Genomic DNA, 22,081 nt, shown 5'->3' with positions numbered 1-22,081 from the left:
GAAATTCTGAAATCCTTGTAGAAACCACAAACATTTATTTTCTGGTGATTCTGTGGTTTTTATTCATTAGTATTCTCTCATGAGAAAATGGCCTTTAGTGATGCCAATGTTTCTTTCACTTGAATGAATTTCACCAAACCCCATTATATCCCTGAAATCAATTCCAGGGGCTTGGATGATCCTTCAAAACGATGTGGGGGATCTCTATGGAAGGAGAAGTGAAATAACATTAATATTCTCCCCCTTTTTATTAATGGAAGCCTCCCCTAGAAGAAAGAACCACCTATTGAAAGAAAATAGTAGTAGGCACAGTGCTATATGTGTAATTCTTGGGGATGCTCTCCTTTCCTTAATACAGGTATCCCTTGAGTTACGACTATTCATTTAATGACTTTGAAATTACAACGGCCTCAGAAAAAGTAACTTATGACCTATACTCATACTTACAACCGTTGTACTATCCCCATGGTCATGTGATCACAATTCAGGCATTTAGCAACTAGCTGGCATTTACAATGAATTGCAGTGTCCTGCAATAATGTGATTGTGTTTTTTAAAATCTTTATGGCATATTTCTTGCAAAAACAACTGTTGGGGAAGCTGGATTCACTGTATAAGTTGTGAAATCAGATGCACACATGTGCACTGGCCAGCTGACGGGGCAACGCCTCGCCATAGGTTCCATATTATGGTCCTAGTTGATTGAGATTCCATAGACACACTTGAAAGTAAATTAGCCTACTACAATTTGGTTAATTTACAATTAGACAGTTTCTGTAGGTCACAAGTATTAAACTTGCAGCGTCACATTGCTGTCATGTGACATTTTGCAACGTTTTTCCCTTCACAGAGCTGGGGTAGGCATGGCCTGCACATGACGCATGTGGCCCATAGTTGCCAGTTTGACAACTCTGCTATAAGTGCTACTTACACAAGCAAGGGCATTCCCAACTTATTAACTAATACCTGAGGTTTTCCAGTATAAAGTGGGGTGAGTAATAGTGGCAAATATGTTTAGTCCTTTATAGATGTATTATAAAACATTAAGCAATCATGAAAACATTGTTTTTGTTTAAAGTTTAAATGTTCTGATGATCACTTCTGAGGCAAAAGCTTTTTGTCATCTCTCTGTACCCCCTGTGCAACCATATGGATATACTCTGGAGCAGTGGTGGGTTGCAGGCAGTATGCCCCAGTACTGGCGTACTGGTGCCTTCTGGGAGCAGCAGGCACTGTTCCAGTACGGTGCTTCAGAGGGCCCACCCACCCACCTGCGTTCCTGAGCTGTATTTGACCCAATCAGGCCATTTGCGCACACGTGCAGCATACAGCGCCTGCGCAACATTCCGCCGAGCAGCTGGAGCATCACAGGCGGTGGGTGTGCATGCGTGCGCAGTGCACACGTTGGATGTCCGGTCCCTTCGCAGCGTACTGGTTGCGATGGGATCTGGAACCCACCACTGCTCTGGAGAGTTTATAAACTCCTTAACAAGCTACACCTTTTCCTGGGCGTAACAGATCCCATAAATTAATGTCTCTTTAACTTCTATGGGAACGGTGCAACCTGTTTAGGAGTCACTGACTTGTACAAGTATATTTATGTTAGATCATCTGAAATATCTTTTATGCTTTCAAACTGAATATCGGTAGTCCTCAAATTACAATAATTTGTTCAATGACTGAAGATAACAGGGCACTGAACAAAGAGACTTACGATCTGTGTCAAAAGTTATAACCATTGCAATGCTCCTGAGGTCACATGATAAAACTTGGGCACTTGGCAATCCATTCAGACTTATGAAGCTGGGATGCTTCAACTCTGCCATTTGCCTACACCCTCATACATATGTCCTTTTGGTCCCATGCCTCCTTATACTCTGCCACCTCAACATACCTTTGGATGCTCCATGCTGTTGATGAATTTTGCCCAGTCTAGCCTTTTGCGCCCAGAAACCCCTTGCGCCCAGAAACCCCTGGCAAAAGAAAGCGCTTTGCACCATGCTTCTGGGCCAGAGCTTTCTGACCTGCCGTGGATCTGAGGCTGCTTCTGGCTTATTTACTTGCTTGCTTCTGCTTCTTGAGGTTCACTTGAGGTTCACCAGGAAGTCCTGCTGCAGCACGGGGTACTGCAAGAAGCAGAAGTAAGAAGCAAGCAGGGAAAAAAGAAGCTGCCCTAGAGCCATGCTGTGCCAGGAAGCCCCATCCTAGCTGGGCCTACCAACATGGTACAAAGGGACTTTCTTTTGCTGGCTTTCTGCAGAGGGGTTTTGTGTTGCAAAGGGCTGGGCATATCTCAATAGCAGCAGGAGAAAGAAGATGGGAAAGGTCTGTTGGGGCAGCGAAGCACGGGTTGTCAGGGTGCAGAATGATGAGGGCAAATGCAGCTTTCCAGGGTGCGGCAAGTCCTGTGATTCTGGGGCTTCTTGCCACCTAACAAGACAGGAGGCAGGCAGCCAAGTGGCAAAGATGGAAGGGAAATACTGCAGGTGGATGGAAGAAGTTGGAGGCAGTGCTTTACTGAGGCTTGGTTTGAGAGGGACCAAGCCTCGAATGCTTTGACTAGTTGCTTAACAACTCACAATTTTTGCTTAATGACCACAATGGGGATTGCTGGGATTGCTAAAGGAATCTTGTGATATCTCGCTTTTTGTACTCACATGATATCTAGTTTTACAACTATGCTGATCTAAAATGACAATCTCTGTCTCCAATTTTGTGATTAGTCAAGGACCACCTGTAGCTGCATATCCTTGATCATTGGGTTATGTCTATTAGTGTAAACAAATTTTCTTCAATATAACAGGTATACTGGAAAGAATATTATATTATTGACTGTTGTGAGGGAAATGAAAGGTTGACGTTATTTTATGCTGTTCTATCCCTTTTTTTATAATGTATACCAGTGGTCCCCAATCTTTCTGGCCCCAGGGACCTGCTCCAGAAGAAAAAATGTCTTCTGGGGGGGGATGGTATCAATTTTTTATGAATTTGTATCCTTCCAATTTAGTAACACAAGAACTGCTAGTCTTAGTAAGGAATTGTACAAAACATCAATTCAGAAGCAAGGCTAATTCTTCCACACCTTTACTAGAAGAATAAAAGAAACAACAAAACATGTATATTTATGTTTATTGTTTGTAGTGTTTGAATAAATTATTTGCTCAAATTCTTGCAAACTGAGTAGTAGAGATAGTTTTGAGCCTTAATTTCAAACATATAAGTGCACTTTTCTCTAGGAATGAGTTAAGTGTCATAAGTAAATCATGTTATGTTAAGGGTAAAATAAAATTCTTCAGACCACCTGCCAAAATAAACATTTTTAATGAAAAATTATATTAGCAAAGAATACTGCCAAAAATATTATTGCTGTTTCTAATTGTATGCAATTGTGAAGTAACTTATGAAATGTAATTTTGCTGTAAAATGGTGTAGTATACTTTTAATTCCCTTCCAACTGGTAATAAGTAGTATGTAACATTGGAAAGACAAGATGTGGAAGTTACATATCTTGAAATAGTGCCTTGTATTAATAACCTTTCATTTGAATGTTGAACAAGGAATTCATTATTATAGGAGAGCTTACAGGAATTCCTTTTTAAAATTGCGATAAAACCAGGTTTAAGGAATACTCCTGACTGAAGGAGCATGCAAGATAATTATGGCAACCTCTTAAACTCTCTAAAGTTCCCAATTTAATTTACTGTGAGACTATGTAGATTGTTACCTTAACTCATTAATATTTCAGGTATTCCATGTTGAGTTCTTCTGGGAATTATGGTGACATAAGAGTGCGCAAGTTTACTTATCACGTCTGTCGTATACTACCACCTCTTAAACTACCAAACATCACTATCATCTACGGATCTTACTGTTGAACACCTCTGTTAAAGTTAGAGAAGAACATGCTGATGTGTAGATTACAAACTCGAAGGACATTATGAATAACACTGTCTTTATTTCTACAGTGGGAGCCAAGAAGAAAGATTTGCTCCCGGGTGGAACAGGGATTACTCTCCTCCCCTTGATAGTCTTGCTCAAGAAAGACACTCTGGCAACTTCTCTGGCAGAGAATCACTTCCTTTTGATATCCAGGGACTCCCAGGCATCCTCAATCCTCAGTTTGCGAACAGAGAGGAATCTACTTTCAGCTTTGGAGGTAGAGATGGATCACGTAGTGACTTCAGAGGTGGGGAGGGTCATATGCATGATTTTGGAAGCAGAGATTACTCGCCTTCAGATTTTCAAAGTAGGGATGATTCACAGTTGGACTTCAGAGCTAGGGTACCACTCCTTTCAGACTTTAGAGGTAGGGAGATGTATCCTGGAAATTTTCAGGATAGAGAAGGCCAGGTTGTGGAGTATAGTGGAGATGTTCCTCCTATGGATTATAGAAATAGGGATACATTCCGAATGAACTATAGAGATAGGGAAGCTCACACAGTGAACTATAGAGGCAGAGATGATACTTCATCAGATTGTCGTGCTAGGGGAACATCTGATTTGGATTTCCGAAATAGAGACGGATCACACCCACACTTTAGAACAAGAGACATGCCTGAACAAGATTATAGGGACAGAGAGCAACCATATTCAGACTTCAGGAAAAGAGATGTACCTGATACAGATCTGAGAAATATGGGTGCGGCTGATTCAGACTTCAGAGACAGAGATGTACCTCACTCTAATTTCAGAAATAGGCCAAAACCTCAGGCTGATCAGGATTTTAGGGGTAGGGATGCCCCACCACCGCTGGATTTTGCAGAAAGGGAGAAATTCTCAGCAGACTCAAATGTTGTAGACTTCCATCACAGTCAAACTACAGCACAATTATCAGATAGAGAATGCAAGATAGAAGAGACTGTAGTCGTTAGAGACAGGTCTTCATTGAGTATTCAGAATGAGGAGTTGCCACATTCAGGTTCAAGAGCCAGAGAAGAAGAAAAACCCCAAGAACAAAATCCTAAGACTGAATCTTCTCTAGAGTTCCAAAATAGTCGCAATTCTCTTCCCAATCTTCCGGACCAACATAAGCCTCATCAGGGCTTTGTTAGCAATCAGGAGAATTCTGCAAAAGAAGAAGAGCAAGTAGCTGAATTGCCTGGACTAAAAGAAAAAAGTGATCTGGATTTCCTTGGAAGGCAGGATACAGACTACAGGGGCATTGAGTATCGAGATGTAGATCATCGTCTTCCAGGATGTCGGGTCTTTGACTATGAACATGGCAAATCTTTTGCTGATGGGAAGTCTTGTAAAGATTCTCAACCAGATCTTCAGGTATGCAATTTATTGTAAAATTTCTATCTTAATCATATTTATAAAATGCTTACTAGAAGATGATAACACTTTAAAAATCAAAGCTGTCGGCTGTAATGAAATTACCTCACCTTTACACCATCTCACCTCACTCCTTGTATAATTAAATCTGTAAATTGTAGTGTAAGTATTGTAACATGAGATTATTTATTGGATTTATATTTTGCCTTTTCTTGAGTTTAAGATGATCAGCATAGTTTTCTTTGTTCCAAGTTTTTTTCATAAAAACAATCTGATTGATATGAGGGATAATAATCAGCCTAAATCCATGGAAGTGGGCTTCCATTGTTGAAGATGAATTTGAACCTATAAACCTTTACTTCACACTTTAATCAATACAACACAGCCTTCCATACAGCTTTCTGTGCCTAATTTCTTTAGTTCTAATTTGTTTCTTATAAATTGACACTTCCTTTTAGTGGTGGACATATTTTTAGGATTTAGGATTTTATTGGGGATTTATATGCCGCCCTTTTCCCTGAGGGGACTCAGGGCGGCTTACAACAATGAAGGGAAGGGAGTGCAAGACAAGACTTAAAAAAAGAATCGTGATTAAAAGAAAATTAACCATAAAAACACAACATTCACTCAACATTCGGGCGGGGTGAGAGTAATCCTATCCCCAGGCCTGACGGGATAGCCAGATCTTGAGGGCTGTGCGGAAGGCCTGGACTGTGGTGAGGGTACGGATCTCCACGGGGAGGTTGTTCCATAATGTCGGAGCTGCAACTGAGAAGGCTCTCCTCCGCGTAGTCGCCAGTCGGCACTGACTGGTGGATGGAATTCGGAGGAGGCCTACTCTGCGATCTGATGGGACGCAGGGAGGTAATTGGCAGGAGGCGGTCTCTCAAATAGTCAGATCCACTACCATGGAGCGCTTTATAGGTAGTAAGTAAGACCTTGAAGTGCACCCGACGATCAACAGGTAGCCAGCGCAGCTCACGGAGGATTGGTGTTATATGGGCGAACCGTGGTGCGCCCATGATCACTCGCGCGGCCGCGTTCTGGACTAGCTGAAGTCGCCGGATGCTCTTCAAGGGCAGCCCCATGTAGAGCACATTGCAGTATTCCAGCCTAGAGATCACAAGGGCTCGAGTGACTGTTGTGAGAGCCTCCCGGTTCAGGTAGGGCCGCAACTGGCGCACCAGGCGAACCTGGGCAAATGCCCCCCTGGTCACAGCCGACAAATGATGGTCAAAACTCAGCTGTGGGTCCAGGAGGACTCCCAAGTTGCGGACCCTGTCTGAGGGGAATAAATTTTGCCCCCCCAGCCTGATTGATGGAACGTTAGCCAAATTTTTGGGAGGAAAACACAACAGCCACTCGGTCTTTTCCGGGTTGAGTACCAGTTTGTTAGCTCTCATCCAGTCTTTAACAGCCCCAAGGCCCCGGTTCATCACGTCCACTAAGACATATGCAAGCTTAGCACCTTGATGATAAAATGTTATGGATTATATTGTAACTTTTTAAGAGAATTTACACACTTTCAACTATGTTTGACTTGTTGCATCTTTCCTCTACTTCATTGTTGACTTTAAAATCCTTTTGAATTTTATTTTCAAGGACCAGGACTATAGAACCTGTCTCAAAGATACCAAGCCAAGCAAGTTGATTCGACTAGGAAGAATGCCTGAAACTGCTACAAAAGATGATGTAAGTTGTGTTTATGAAGCTTACTTAGTAATAGATGATACATTAACTGTATATAGCTCTTGTGTTCATCAGTTACAAATAATAGAAAAACAGAATTTAACAATGACGTTAGAAAGATGTCCAGGCACTGGAGAGAGAAAAAAAAATGCAGTTTGCTTTTGACTGCTAACATTGTTTTAATAAAGATGTTAATGCAGTTATATTTGGAAAAAAAAGATCTGTGCTGATTTAATAGTTATTTATGACAAGTTTGCATAATTTTAATGTAGTTTCAAAGCAAGTTAATGTTCACTTTTCTTAAAATGCTGAAATGTGCCAGTTACAGGTATTCCATATTTCTTTTAATACCACTTTAATAGGAAGAAGATACATTTATTTTGCCCTGGTTTAATGAAAAGTAGGAGTAGGTTCTCAGCAGGATAGTTTGGTCTTGATCACAAGACTTTTGTCTTTTCTTGGGCTGTTCCAAATTCCTTCACTATCTAATCTATTTATTTTACAATTAAAATATTAACTTTGTAATATCCTTAAACACTCTGTAGCTTTTTCAGAATACTATGATCGGTGATACAGTGGCAGATCAAACCGGTATAGGTAGTGCTCACTTAAGGGTGGTAATTGATAAGTGATCCAGCCATATGCCATGACATTACATGACTGTGTTGACTTACGACTTATTACAGAAATTGTAGCTGTTGCAATTGTTAGGCGACTACTGGGTAGTTGCAACATCCCAGAGTCACCATTTGTGGTATCCTGCTGGCTTCCCCATTGACTTGCTTGTCAAAAGCTGGCAGTGAAGGACACAACTGGTAATCATGTGATTGTAGGACATTGCAATCTTCATAATGGTGAGCCTTTTCCAAATGGCTGAATTGCAATCATATGACTAGCAGAGATACTATGATAGTTGGAGGAATGATTATAAGTCTCCTTGTTCAGCACTGCTGCAACTTGTTCAGCACTGCTGTAACTTCGAATGGATGAACACGTGATGGCAGAATGAGGAGAGTCTGCACTATATTAGAGTAACTGAAGAGAAATCCCCTCCAAAAACATGTAGCAAAAATGAATTTATTGTGACATAGCCTTTGCTGTACTTTAGCTTACACTGTCAAATGCTTTCCATTTTCATTTCCATTAATGTGAAATCATTGTTTTGGGGCGATACAGAAGGCATATTCAGTGTTAAAATGTTCAGTATAATATAGGCTTTACCACTTAACTGGAAACTTTGTTTTTACAGATTCTCAATGCTTTCCAAGCATGTGGTGGAACACCAGTGAAAAACTTACGTCTCAAAGATTATAGCACAGGTGGGTTTTTTTTCAATTTTTTAAAGTTCGTTAGATTTACATTGTTTCTATAATTATTGATCAGGTGATCTATTCTGTCTTATCAGTACAGTTTTTTCTTGCTAGCATTATAATTTTGATTTTAAGAAGAATTTGGGGCATATCGTCTATTCACTTGCCTTTTTGCTGAATTGACATTTTCAGGATTAGGTTTAGCAAGTCTGTTGCAAATCACCTCCTTTAGTTCTGCATTAATAGTGAAGTTAGATACCTTTGAAAGACAGAAGATAAACTTGTTCTAACATAAAATTCAAGAACTATTAAAAGTTTGTCTTCAGTGACTTTTTAAAAAAAATGTCTCTGGAATACCTTTCCTATAGCAATCTCAATAAAAACAGTCTTACAATCATAGAATTGGAAAGTACCATAAAATCCATCTAGTCCAATCACTCGTTCAGGATCTTTTAGAATATCTGATAGATAACCTTATAGCCCTTGTTTGAAGATCTCTAGTGAAAGAGAATTAACCATGCAATGTTGCAGTACATTGCACTTCGGACATAGTTTGTACACTTAGGAAGTTCCTCCTGATATCTAGCCTCAATCATCTTCCTTATAATTTCAATCCACTGGCTCTTGTCTTCTGCTCTGGGACCAGAGAGAATAAGACCACTCTCTTCCATATGAGAACTTTTCAGATATCTGAAGATAGCTGTCAAATCTCCCCTCCATTTTCTTTTCTGTAAGCTAAACATAACCAGATAATTTGATTGTTCATGAGCAGGTCAAAGTAAACAATTAACTTTCCATGATTTGGAATCTGTTCCTGTTAATGTATCTCAAGATGTGCCTGAATGTTTGACATATTATCCTGAAAAGATTCCTCTCAGAATCATCAGATGCAAATAAACTAAACTGATCACTGAAATCGTTATGAATTCTGTGACACTTGGGTGACTATCTTTTTATTTCAGAGAATGGTTTATTGAGAGTATCCTGGCTCCAATACTTATGTCCATTACTGGTATCAGATGATTTTTATTAGGAAACATTTGTAATATGCTGGTGTAAATATTTATAAAAATATTATAAATATTTATAAATATTTATAAAGTTCAATATGATGATATATAATAAGGGAAAGAAACATTACAGATTTTGTAGGGCAAAAGATGCTCTCCCCCCCCCCTTGCTGCAATCTGTTTTGAAAGCAGCTAGAAGACAAATTAGAATCAGCTTAATCGTGTATATTTCAGCACCAAGTAGAGCTTGCTTTTTAGATATTTCTTGATATGCAGAGAAAATTAGAAAGAGAAAAATCTATATCAGTAGAGAATTCTGTTATCCCACAAATTTCTGTGTATTTAACTTACATCTATGTGACCTATCTGCTCTTAGCATGAAAGAAAATAATGTTCCAGAATTAAAATATCCATCTTTACATTTTTTTTTCTAATCTAAGTTCATTATTTGAAAGCAAAGACTCAATTCAGCAGGTTTTATCAAACACAAAGCTAATTCCTTACTGTCTTGAATAATGAACAAGACTTTTCGAAAGTAGATTGTGAAAAACCTTTTCCACTTCAAATGTATACTTTTATATCACTTTTCGCTACTCTGATTAAGTCTAGTTCATCTAATATACCTGATTAGTATTATTTATAATTTTATATTTTGGGGCCATGTAAATATTAATAATTTCTGTTAAAACCATATTTTTCTGTGTAACCTTGTCATCTTATTTTTAAGGGGGGTGGCATATAAATTTAATAAGAGAAATAAAAACTATTTATGGTAAAACCTAAGTTCTATTTTTGAGTGTTTCCTGAGTTTTGTAATCTTGATGTGCACATTGCCACATGATGCACAGCACTGCAAATATTCTGTGAAAATAGAAATAAAAACTACTTTGGGTATAGCTTACTATAGGGATACCCAACCTGTCAGCCGTAGCCCACTACCGGGCCATGGCCTTTTCTCAATCAGGCTGCATGAGTGGAAGGCCACAAGACCACACCCTGAAGGCTTCTGTTCTCTCTTGCGTGACTGGAGCTGTGCACTTGACCCACCGCATGCTGACCCCATACTCGTGTGGCTCAGTGTACCTCCCCGGCTCAGCTGGGCTGCCAAGCCGCAAAGGTTGAAGCCTGCTGGTTTACTAAGTTTGCATCTGGCTCCCTTAATGTATGTCAGCTTTTAAAAAAATAGTTTTACATATACAATCCTATATATTCTTATATATGTAAAAAAGTAGAATAGGATAGTCATGTTTTGGGTAAGCATATATTCGTTTACATGACATGTAGTACATAGTGTATATTATAAATAATTAGTAGTAATCTGCAGGAAATGCGCTTATAAAACTGCAATCTAGATAAGGTCATTATATTGTACAGTACTGCAAAAAGCAGTCTTAGCCTCCACAATTTGCTTTTTTAAAATTATTGCAAGTGTGGAGAAAATACAGTGCATAAGCACTGTAAGTAGTGTCAAACCATGTTACTGTCAGTTCCAGGCTGTGTCATCCTTTGGATGCATGTGGACTAAAATTGCTATTCCTCATTTTTATTGTGGTGTTCCAGATTTTGTATCAAAAGGATGTGATATTGCCTAACTTAGATTTGAACAAGATTGTATAGCAAATGCATTCCCATTTCTTTATATCAATGTGTATGACATTGGTCAAATTATAGACAACTATCAAAATATAATTTCTTTTTGGAAAATTTTGTCTCACTAAAATATTTTACCTGCCACGGAAACTTAATTACTGGTAGTAGATACAGGAGATACAATACCATATTACAATAGGATAATCTATAAAAGTGTAGCAAGTACCTGCACATTCTTATTTTCATTACATCATTTATATCATTTTGAAACTTGTAAAGTAGTGAATCTTTTGAGATGAAAATCCCTGAAAAGTGGAGTTTCTGTTTAGTGACTTGTCTATTATTCAGCTATTTTCAATGCTGATATATTTCTGATCTCAATTTAAGATTTTGGTAGTGGTGTTTTTATTTAAGCTTTGAATGACATCAGGAGAATATATCTTTAAAATATATCTTCCAATATGCACCTACTCATATTTTCTAGTGATTCTTGGTGGGCGTCTTCTAGATGCATCCTTCAAGGGAAGTAAAATCAGTAGGTCCACACAAAGACCCTCTAGTAGTGAGACTTTTGGATTACTCTTCTTTGGAAATGTTTGTAGGACCTTGAGTTAATACATTTTCAGTTTCAGAGACATTGTTCTTTCCCCTTGCATTTGTGCTCTGATTTAAATGGCCATAACTGTGAACTAATGGATTTATATTTTACATTTTTCCTGAACTAATATTGTAGTTTGCTGTTTGTATTGTTGTACTTTGCTGCTTTTGTTTGCTTTAAAAATAGAAACATTTAACTTGTAATCCATTTAGAGATATTCACATATTGGGAGGAATGAAAGTGTAGTAAATACAAAGCAAGTCTAGAGATGGGTTGTATTGTAGAAGTTGAATATTTTATAGACTTGAACAATTTCTGTTTGTTTTACTGCTAATTTACTGAGGAGCACCTTGAAGATGCTTTAGTTTGATCAGAAGAATTATCAAATGAGTTTCAAAAGAGATAAAGTGTCATTTTTTTAACCTTAAAACCTGATTTAAGACTTCTTACAAATGTTAAAGCAACTTACCTGTTTTTTGCAGTATTTAGAAATCTGGCTTGTTTTTGTCATCAATCGCCAGGGATATACACAAGAGAAAAGGAATGTTTGCTCGTTACTCTTTCCCACTATAATCTTTTATAGTATACTGAATGATTTTTTTCAGTTCTTTAGGAAGTATATAGTAACTCAGTGGGAATGGGAGTGTATGTACCTGTCTATAATTGAATTAAGTAATTGTTTATATAGTTAAACTTTCTTCTACCTTGGAAGAAAATTATTAAAATGCAAGAATTTATAGCAGCTCACTTCTTTTCCTAAGATTTGTAGAACACAAAAATGGCCAATTTGACAACTTGTTCCTGCCTTAGTGCTAGCTATACTGATAACTAATCAAATAGGGTTCTATCATATGAGGCAAAAAACTTGGTTCCAGATCTAGAAAATGATTAGTTATGTTTAAATAATTTTTGAGAACTAAATGCTTGGGGAAGTAAAGTTGCATTATAATATCATGATGGAGAATATGTATAAAGATAAAATTCAAAAAAAATATTCTGCATGGAGATCCATCTGTATTACAATCAATATAAGTTGGGTAATTTTTATTAGTCTTTAAAATATTATCCACTGAGACATTTTATCTGACAAGATCATGTATTAATATAATAAATATAACCCTCACAGATAATGGTGAATGTGTGATTTAGCTATGGATAAATATTTCAAATTAGATATAAATATATTTCTTCAGTCCCTATCATATCAATTTGAACTGTTGCTCAGTTTTATTCTTCACCTGGTCTCATTTCTAGTTCAAATCTCAGCAGGTAGCAAAATGAACTCTAATTATATCAGAAAAGAACTGTATATGAATAGAGTGTGTGGTTGCTTCATGACAAACTGATTCTGTCATTCTGAGAAAAAGTTTCTAGTAATATATGGTTATCATGATCTCTTGAAATCTTATTCTCTATCAATTTAATAGCTTTTAAATGCTGGTTATCTCAATCTCTAGTGGTGGGTCTCTAATTCAACCATGTACTAGAGTATATGAAGAAGTTCCTTTTATTATTTGCCCAAATCTCCCATCTTTCTGCTTCACAAAGCTCTAATATTATAAGAGAGAGAACTTCACTACACCATGAGTAATTTTGTATGTTCATTCATTTTGGTATTCACCATGGGATTTCTTTATGTTGAGTATAGCGTACATCACGGGTTTCAAATTCACCATGTCACTTTGCCATCATGTGATTTTCCCCATTCACATAGCTGGGCTGGATGTGGCCTGTGTTGATGCATCCAGCCTATGGACAGCCAGCTTGACATCCCTGGTGTACATCATAATCACAGCTAAATTTTAATTTTATTTTTTTTACAAAAATGTTACAGTTATTTTCTAGTTTTGTTTTGAATGTGATTATTGCTTTGCCTGGAATTTAACAAATTTAACCAATTGGAGCATACCAATATTATTAGCAGAACTACAGTCTATGGATGCTATTAAAATGAAACTACTATGATGCATCCTATTTCTTGTAAATATGAAACAATATTTACATTTGTCAGACTTCCGGTTGCACTCTTGGCGCCTTGGGAAGCCTGATCCACGAACTCCGTGGTCAGCTCTCCTTATCGGAGGGTCCAAATTCGGACCATAGCCACTCTGAAGAAGTGGTGAAACAAAGAGACACTAGCAGGAAGAAGGGAGCCACATCTTCCCCCCTGACTTGGAAAGTCCCCTCAGCCAAAAGGGAGCAGCAGCAGCAGCATACATGGCTGCCATGAAGCCGAAGACAGCCTGAAAATCTAAGACTATGCAGGAATAGAGAAAGTGAGTGGCTTGTGAACTGAGTAAGAGACTATTTTTTATTGAAAAGTGACCCCAAGAAATTCAAGGGAGAAGCATATTGTAACTATTGGCTAGTAACAGTAGAAGCACATTTAAAAATTCAGAATATTTAAGAAGTTTTTTGAAAGAAAATAAAAGAAAATTGAGCTCTCAAAGTAAAGACATGGTATTGAAAAGATATTTTAAAAAATACTGGAATTTGATCGGGAGCTTCTTTTTTTTATTATGAATGTTGCCCTCCTGGATTTACAAATTTAAAATAATTAAAATCAGCACTACGGTTAGAGGCAGTACCAAGCTGAAGTTTGAGCGCCATCTGCTGCTGAAAGGAGAACTGTGCAACTTTGGGACCTTTTACATTTTTGGGTTATAAGTATTTATCTAAAAATTACTGGACATTTATATAATAAACAAGAGCTTTAGTCAAGTGACCCTGAATATTGTTGAGCAAATCAAAGTGATTGCAAGAGGCATGGACAATTCCTGGCTTCTTTTCTTAAATTGGATTGATTGTAAAATTGGAACCAAGTGGAGACAATGAAATGGAGCTGATGTACCAAGACATTAAGGGTTTTATAAAAGAACAACACAAGGAGATAAAAGAAATATTTGGTTGTATGGAATGTATAGATCAAAAACTAGAAAATATAATACAAGGAACAACAAGTAAAGAACAGGACAATGAGGAAAAAATGGAATCGTCAGAAAGGGCGGAGGAGACAGCAGAATTGGGAAATTAACAACAAGAAGGCAGCAAGAAGAAGATATTAGTACAATTGATGGTGAATAAGAGATTAGAACAGAAGTGGAATATTCTAAAAGATGTGAAAAGGAAACAGGAGAAACAGGAAGACAGCTGGATGGAAGAAAAAGGGGTTACAACAGGTAGCCATAGAACTAGACAGTGGAGAAAAGGGCAAAGAGAGAAAACTAGAGGGCATAGTTATAACACAGACTCAAAAGTAGGTGAAATAAAAGAATTAAAAGAAGTGTATGGGAGACAACAAAAAAAAGATTAAAAATTTGGATGAGGGTGAAAGATGTGGGATAAAGGGAAAAGAAAGGAATGTAAAGCAACATTTTATGAAAATGCCTTATAATGTGCACGAATATTAGAACTATATAAGTTGGATAACTGCTCTGTAGTGTGAGACAAAAATCATTTTTGAATATATATTAGTAAGGTAGTAATGTATAGTATTATTAGAATTATACAGGCTGAAAAATAGCTTGTAAATTAGAAAAATAGAATTTGTATAAGAGTATTATTGAATATGTATAAAAATGTTATTAACAGTGAAAAGCTAGGATTAAGTAATTTGATAAATGCTTGAAAGATCATGATTGATGCTAGAAGTGCATATTAAAATATTGAATAATGAAAAAAGGAAGGATCACATCTGATTATTAGAATGATAGAAGGGTGAAAAGGGGGGCTAAAATAAAGGTAAAAATAAGAGGAAAACAGCAAAAACAGATTTTAAAAAAATAATCTTTATTGGTTATACATTTTTAATAAGACATACAAATACAAATACAACTTTAAACATACAAACCCTCCACCCCACCCCACCCCCTGGTGACAATCATTCACAGCCCAACATTTTTTTTCTTCCTCATTGTTTAGTCTCTAACCAGGATCTTCTCCTTACAAAATTCAGGGATCTATTACAATATCCATGTTCACTTTTAGTTCCCATTGTTAACAACTGCTATTTAACTTTCCCCATTTTAAGTCCCTGCTGTTCTCCTTGTCGCCCACATATACCATAGGTTCCAGCTAAGATAATGTTCCGTTTCTCCTTTGTCCCTCAGCCAACCCGTCATTCTGTCCATTTCTGCACATTCATAAATCTTTTTAATTATGGCATCTTCTGATGGTATGGTAGTAGATTTCCAAAACTGCGCATAGGTTATTCTTGCGGCCACAATTATATGTAGGCTCAAATGCCATATAGATTTACTCATGTTTTCTGGTTTTATGCTTAGTAAAAAAAGTCTCGGGTTTCCATTCCATACTTGCCCCGGTAACCTCTTTTAGTCAGTTTTGAATCCTTCTCCTGTATTTCGTGGCCTCAATACAGGACCACCAAATATAGTAGAATGTGCCATCCCTTCTTCCACATTTCCAACACAGTGGAGATAACCCGGGAAACATTTTGGCTAGCCTTGTTGGGGGAAAGTGCCATCTATAAACCATCTTGTATATGTTTTCTTTAGATATTGTAGATGTTGTAAGTTTTGAGTATCTTACTCCATAGATCCCACCATTTGCCTATTTCAATCTCATAGCCAAAATTTCTCTTCCAACAGGGAAGCTTATTATAATGCAGCAATTATGACATGGGTGACGGATTGGGTGACGTTGAGTAGAAGGCACCTATCGGCTATAGAGGGACATGACCTCCCCCAAGGATGGCATGCCTCCCTCTGGCAAGAAAGAGATACCCCCCATAGGTACTTCATGGGACATTCTATTCGGAAGATTTTGATGGGGGTGTGGGAAAAGATGAAGAAAAAGTACTATTTTAGGGTTCCGTGTTGGTTGGCACCGTTGGAGGCCTTAATACATCCCAGTGTATTTAATTGGACAAGAAACATAATATATAACGACATTATGACAGAAGATGGCAATATGAAAACAAAGATGGAATTAGAGCAGCAGGGCAGGAATCTGGAATGGTGGTAATATTTACAGATTAGATATAGGTTTAAAAGCGATAACGTACGGTTTGGGATCTACCCAAACCCTCAGGAGTTGGATAAGATTTTGTTTGGTGGAGATAAGAAAGTGTTGTCGAAGATCTATCAATTTTTGACCTGTCAAGATGCTAAAGAAGAGATGGATAAAAGCCTTCTAATAACTGCCAAAAACAGATGTTAAGATGATACAATGTATGGTAGAACTATGAGAAGGTTTAGAATTGAAGGATGATAGTAGAAATTACGCGTTAGAAAACTAAAAATGAAAATGAATTTTAATTACTAGGAATAATACTGTTATGTTTATTGGTATTGAACTGTATGACAACCAGGAATTATACCATTCACGTGATGAGATGTATAAAAATAAAAAAATATTAATTAAAAAAAGCAATATTTACATTTGTTACGTACATTCTCCTCCCAGCAACAAATAACAATGTGGAATAGGGATAAACATGCATATATAATTTGGTAACCTTATAGGTTTAAATGTTGTTTTATATATATATATATATGTTTAAATATTGTTTTATATATATGTTTAAATGTTTTATATATATGGTAATTTAGGGCACCATTTAAGTTCTATTGTCATCAGCACTTCTATATAACTTTTAATAGGAAACTTTGCCCCAAGTGTTGGGGAAATTTTGGCACTGCATATAAATCAACATAGTCCCTAATTATTTAACATCTGGAAGCTATATGTCAGCCTGTAGTAAAGCTGTATATCTCTATCTGAGATTCAACAATAAGTGCAGTCAAATTCCTGTCCTGATACCTGTACACTGTTAAGAGTCTATGTAGGGAGAAAAAGCTTGAGGCTTAACCTCTGCAAGGTGGAGTGGCTACTTATTCAGAAGCTTCTGTCCATCTTGGACTCTCTAGAAGGGATTATGCCTCTATGTAGAAAGCAGGTTCATAATCTAGAAATTAATGGCTCTTGGTAGAAGTACAGGTGAAACCTATGATTTGGAAAGTTTGTGTAGTTTTGGCATGGGTATTAGTTGTGACATTTTCTGGAATGGGAGCTTTATTAACAGTTACTGATATTTTTTACCGGTCTATACCAGGTATATTCAACCTGTAGTCCATGGGCCATATGCGGCCCTGAACAACTAGTAATACATCCTCAGAAGATTGTAAACTTTTAACATTATGTAATTTATATATGTTTACTATATTATATTTTGCATGTGACCCAAAACAATTCCTATTCAGTCAGTGCCGCCCAGGCAAGCCAAAAGATTAGACACTCATGATCTAGACCAGTGTTTCTCAACCTTGGCAACTTGAAGATGTCCGGACTTCAACTCCCAGAATTCCCCAGCCAGCATTCGCTGGCTGGGGAATTCTGGGAGTTGAAGTCCGGACATCTTCAAGTTGCCAAGGTTGAGAAACACTGATCTAGACTATTAGAATTTGAGAATCATTTATAAGCTACAGCTGGTTCAAAATGCAGTTGCTTATATGATAGTAGGTTATTTCCCAATTTACCCAAATGAGGTAGATATTGTGGGAAGTACCGCATTTTTCGGAGTATAATTCGCACCTTTCCCCCCACCCCAAAGGATGAAAATTTGGGTCCGTCTTATACACTAAATGTAGCCCCACCAACCCACCCATCGGCCCCAACCCTTGGCCTCTGCCACCCAGCAATTTACCTCTTTGCAGCAAACGGGGGCTTGCGAGGCTTCAATAGGTATAGCAATCCCTGCAGCCTGAAACAGCTGATCATCGGGAGAAATTGAAAGTGAAACTTGTTTGATCCATGAAGCAAATTGCTGGGAGGCAGAGGCAGATATTTTTTTCTTGTGCTAATCAAGCTGTTTGCTGCAAGGAGATAAGTCAACGACTATAAATGCCTATAGAATATTCAAATTATTAGACTTATTTTTTAAAGACTGCTTTATTATTATTCTATAGACAACTTAATAAAATGAAGCCTTTTAAAATAAATGCTTGATCTGAAGAGGCCCAGTGCTATTGTTTTAAAAAGTGCTATTCTTTTAAATAGCAGGGAATAACTATACTTCCAGAAAGCACATAAATTTTAACAGCATCTGTACAAGTATAGTCTGAAATATAACACGACAAACAATGTATATTGTCTGTACTGTTTGCTGTTTGTTGCAAGGAGGCAAATTGCTGGGAGACAGAGGGAAATATTTTTCCCTTGTTTTTCTCCCCAAAAGCTAGGTGTGTCTTAGACTTCAGAATGTCTTATACTCCGAAAAATACAATACATTGATAAGCTTCTGGTTGCAATTCAGGATGTTCATTTCGATCTTTAAACCTTATTATAGCTTATACGTATAGAACAGTGGAAGGTGTGTTTATGGGGAATGCTTCTAAGAGGAGCTTTCTCTGTCATGGACTTCTTCTCTGGGAATAAGTATGGCCTATCTATATTTATATTTCAGAAGGCAGTCAAGACCTGGCTGTTTTGTTGACTGTTGAGGATGTAATGGGACAGAGGTGGGTTGCTGCGGGTACGACCAGGTACGGCTGTACTGGTAGTTGCCCGGAGCAGCTGAGAGCATACCGATACAGTGGCTTTTTTGGCACACCCGCCCACCTGCACTCTGTACCTGTTTTTATGGCAAATGGCAAAGTGTGCACGTGCGCACAGCATGTGGTGCCTGCATGAGCCCCAAAAATCAGTTGGTTGTCGCAGGGATGATGGATTGCGCACGTGTGCCCAGTGCAAGGCAGGCACAAACGTGATCAGCGTACTGGTAGAGACAATAAGAGCAACCCACCACTGGAACGGGATAAAGCTCTGCATGTTCCTGAAGTTGGTTAGAAGGTGCAGAGTGGATTAGATTTATTGTATTTGAAATATGTATTGTAGTTTTAAATGTAATCACTGTAATAGGGAATTGTTAGTCCCTTAGATTTTTTTAGGTTAAACAGACATATAAATTTAAGAATAATTAAAAATATAGTGAACGTATGCCACATGGACACATTATTGATAAATATAAATACATGAATACATCCATGTCAAATTGAGTGCTAACCATATTCACACTTTAACTGGCTTCAATTAACCTCTTTGTATTACAGAGTTGACTTTAATTCTATTGCATTTGAGTTAGGATAGAACAAATCATATCTACGGTTTGAGTTTTTTGTGAAAAAAGGGTTCTGAATAGTTGAAGCTTCCATCACATAATAGTCTCTGGTTTGTTATAATTGTATTAGTACAAACAAATTCTTGCAGTTTCAGCCGTGAAAACTTTGCATTGTTTCCTTGAGTGACACATCTTCCCTTGAGTAAACCTTGGCTTTAATTTAGATGATTATGAGTCCTTGATAATTTTGAGGTAAGGATGTTTTTATGTACCTGTCTGACTCTTCTTTCAGATAGGTGTATTCCTTTTTACAATAACTTTCATTACCAAAAAAGATACAGAATGGCTAATCATTTCTTTAAGAAAGACATATAAACAAATACAATAGTTGTTTGACTTTGAATGGATTACTTTGTGTAGAATAAGAGTCTTTTAAGATATTAAAAATATCAGGACATTGGATTAAATCAGATTATAATTTAAAGATAGGATAGAAATTTCTGGATTTTATTCTACACTTTAAATGAAAATAGATTTCTGGACTCCTACCTACAAGAAAAGTTAAAATAAGCTAAAAACTACTTTGAGTTTTATTGGTTCACATGGCTAATGTATCAGTTTAGAAGCAGATTCCAATAACCTGAATTTGTGAAATAGATAACTGTTTCTGTAATAAGATTAGTTCTGAAGTGCTAACTTACTTCTGTGAGTATATGTCTCTTTACACTTTTCTTATTAGAAGTCCAAATTGCCTATAGTACTTATATTAAGGAAATTCAGAATAAGTGAAAATGACTGTAGGTTTATGATACTATTGAGACCAAACCTGGGTTGAAGCTTAGCTGCAAAGAACATCAACTGTTGCTTTTATTTTGTGGGAAGTCTAGGGTGGTGATAATTGGGTTGTTCTATGGGAATGGGGGAATTGGATGCTAAAAATATGGCTTTCTGGCACTAACGCAAATCCCGTCTGTATTTAAATGCTGTCCCCAGGTTACAACTATGGCTATATCTGCGTGGAGTTTTCCCTCTTGGAAGAGGCCATCGCCTGCATGGAAGCCAACCAGGTTGCTTTACACTTCGGTTGAAAATGCTGCTAGAAGAACATTTTTGTGGGGTGGACAACACTTAGCTTTTTTTTTTTTAAAGCAAAATTCAGATAAAGGCTTTTTATTCCAAAATGTACATTATGGCAGCTAATATCCTCAGATCTCCCAAAAATACAAGCAGGTTTAAACTTTCACTACAAAATCTCATAATTTTCCTGAATTATCTACACTCACATGTTCATGCTTTGCAGGCGTGATAGATTTGAAGTGTGGTATTTAAGGAAAATGCTCCCAGTTCTGATGGTTGTCCTTGTGAGTTTGCGTATCTAGTGGATTTCAAGCATTCAATCTAAGGTGTTTTTACTTTCTTGACTGCGTCACAGCAAACTGACACTCTTGACTATACTGCAAACTCCCTTTTCTGTAAGGAACATTATTATATGCTTGAATATATACTTGCACCTGTCTTGGTTTTATGCTAGACATTAATACTCAGTTTTGAGTGAAAAATCTTGTTTGTATGTTCGCTCCATCTATTTATGTGATTTTATCTGGTGGAACTATATTGTATGCCTGCATTCATATTAATTGTGTGCAAGTTGAAGCTACTCAAAAGAGGTTTAGTATACTGCAAATGTACCTGGTTTATCTGAATATCTTTAATGTTCTTTAAAAAGAAATAAAGAAAAAGAAATAGGAAACTGCCCATATATACTCAGTGATAGTGTGGGCTAGATTCTTATGTTTGCAATTTTATAAGTAAAAATCATAAATTAAGATATTTGAGATAATTAAGATAAGCCAGTCTTTTGAAAATGAGCCCAGTAGTTTTCACATATAGAAACTCTTTATGAACATCATCTAATTTTTTATGTTGTTTCAGGTAGGCCCATTTTTGAATTTATAACATATCTAATGAAATTCCTATTAGTCAGAAATGGTGCATTTTTAAACAAATTGAATCCATGTTAATATTAATGTAAGTTAATATATATTAACATAATATTAATATTATGTCAGATTCATAATTGAGTCAAGTGTGGCTGAGATAAATCAGACCAGCTTTTCATTGTCAAAGTGTCTTTTTGGCAACACATACCTCAGTTTTATCATTGTCCACATGGAAACTTCAACTGCAAAAAAATCATAAAATAATTAAGCATTGCGTTGCTAAATATTTTTATCCCATTTTAACATAATTCTTGCCTATATTGCTCGAATTATCAATATTAAAATAGAATTTTAGATTTGGAAGTTTTAAAAAAGGCAGTATTATGAGGTTTCTGTCCCTGTAGATTATGAACAGCTAGATTTTCCAGTGGGCATATTATTTTTCTTCTACATTTATTGTAATATATAGTTCATCCCCAGTAGATTTAAAAGCAAAGTTGTATTTAAGATTCATTTCAAATCATTAAACTAAATTAAATTAAAATGATAAGAGAACCATCCTCCTTTTTACATCTTCTCCATATCTAAAAGTT

At 36.9% G+C, this 22,081-nt stretch overlaps 1 protein-coding gene across 5 annotated transcripts in view; it reads left to right on the top strand.

The window, feature by feature from the left end:
- Positions 1-22,081, top strand: part of RBM6 (RNA binding motif protein 6) — a 75,336-nt gene that overhangs the window by 10,867 nt on the left and 42,388 nt on the right. For all 5 annotated transcript variants that reach the window (XM_087709275.1, XM_087709270.1, XM_087709271.1 and 2 more), the window contains exons 3-6: positions 3,966-5,274; positions 6,877-6,966; positions 8,213-8,282; positions 20,542-20,615. In XM_087709275.1, the coding sequence (XP_087565401.1) occupies positions 3,966-5,274; positions 6,877-6,966; positions 8,213-8,282; positions 20,542-20,615 (1,543 nt within the window). The remainder of the gene's footprint in view (positions 1-3,965; positions 5,275-6,876; positions 6,967-8,212; positions 8,283-20,541; positions 20,616-22,081) is intronic.

The sequence above is a fragment of the Thamnophis sirtalis genome, unplaced genomic scaffold (assembly GCF_051295495.1).
Source record: "Thamnophis sirtalis isolate CommonGarterSnake01/CBP01778 unplaced genomic scaffold, rThaSir2_p1.2 scaffold_3, whole genome shotgun sequence".
NCBI lineage: Eukaryota > Metazoa > Chordata > Lepidosauria > Squamata > Natricidae > Thamnophis > Thamnophis sirtalis.
The sequence above is the reverse complement of the archived record's forward strand: the minus strand, read 5'-3'. Positions and strand labels throughout refer to the sequence as shown.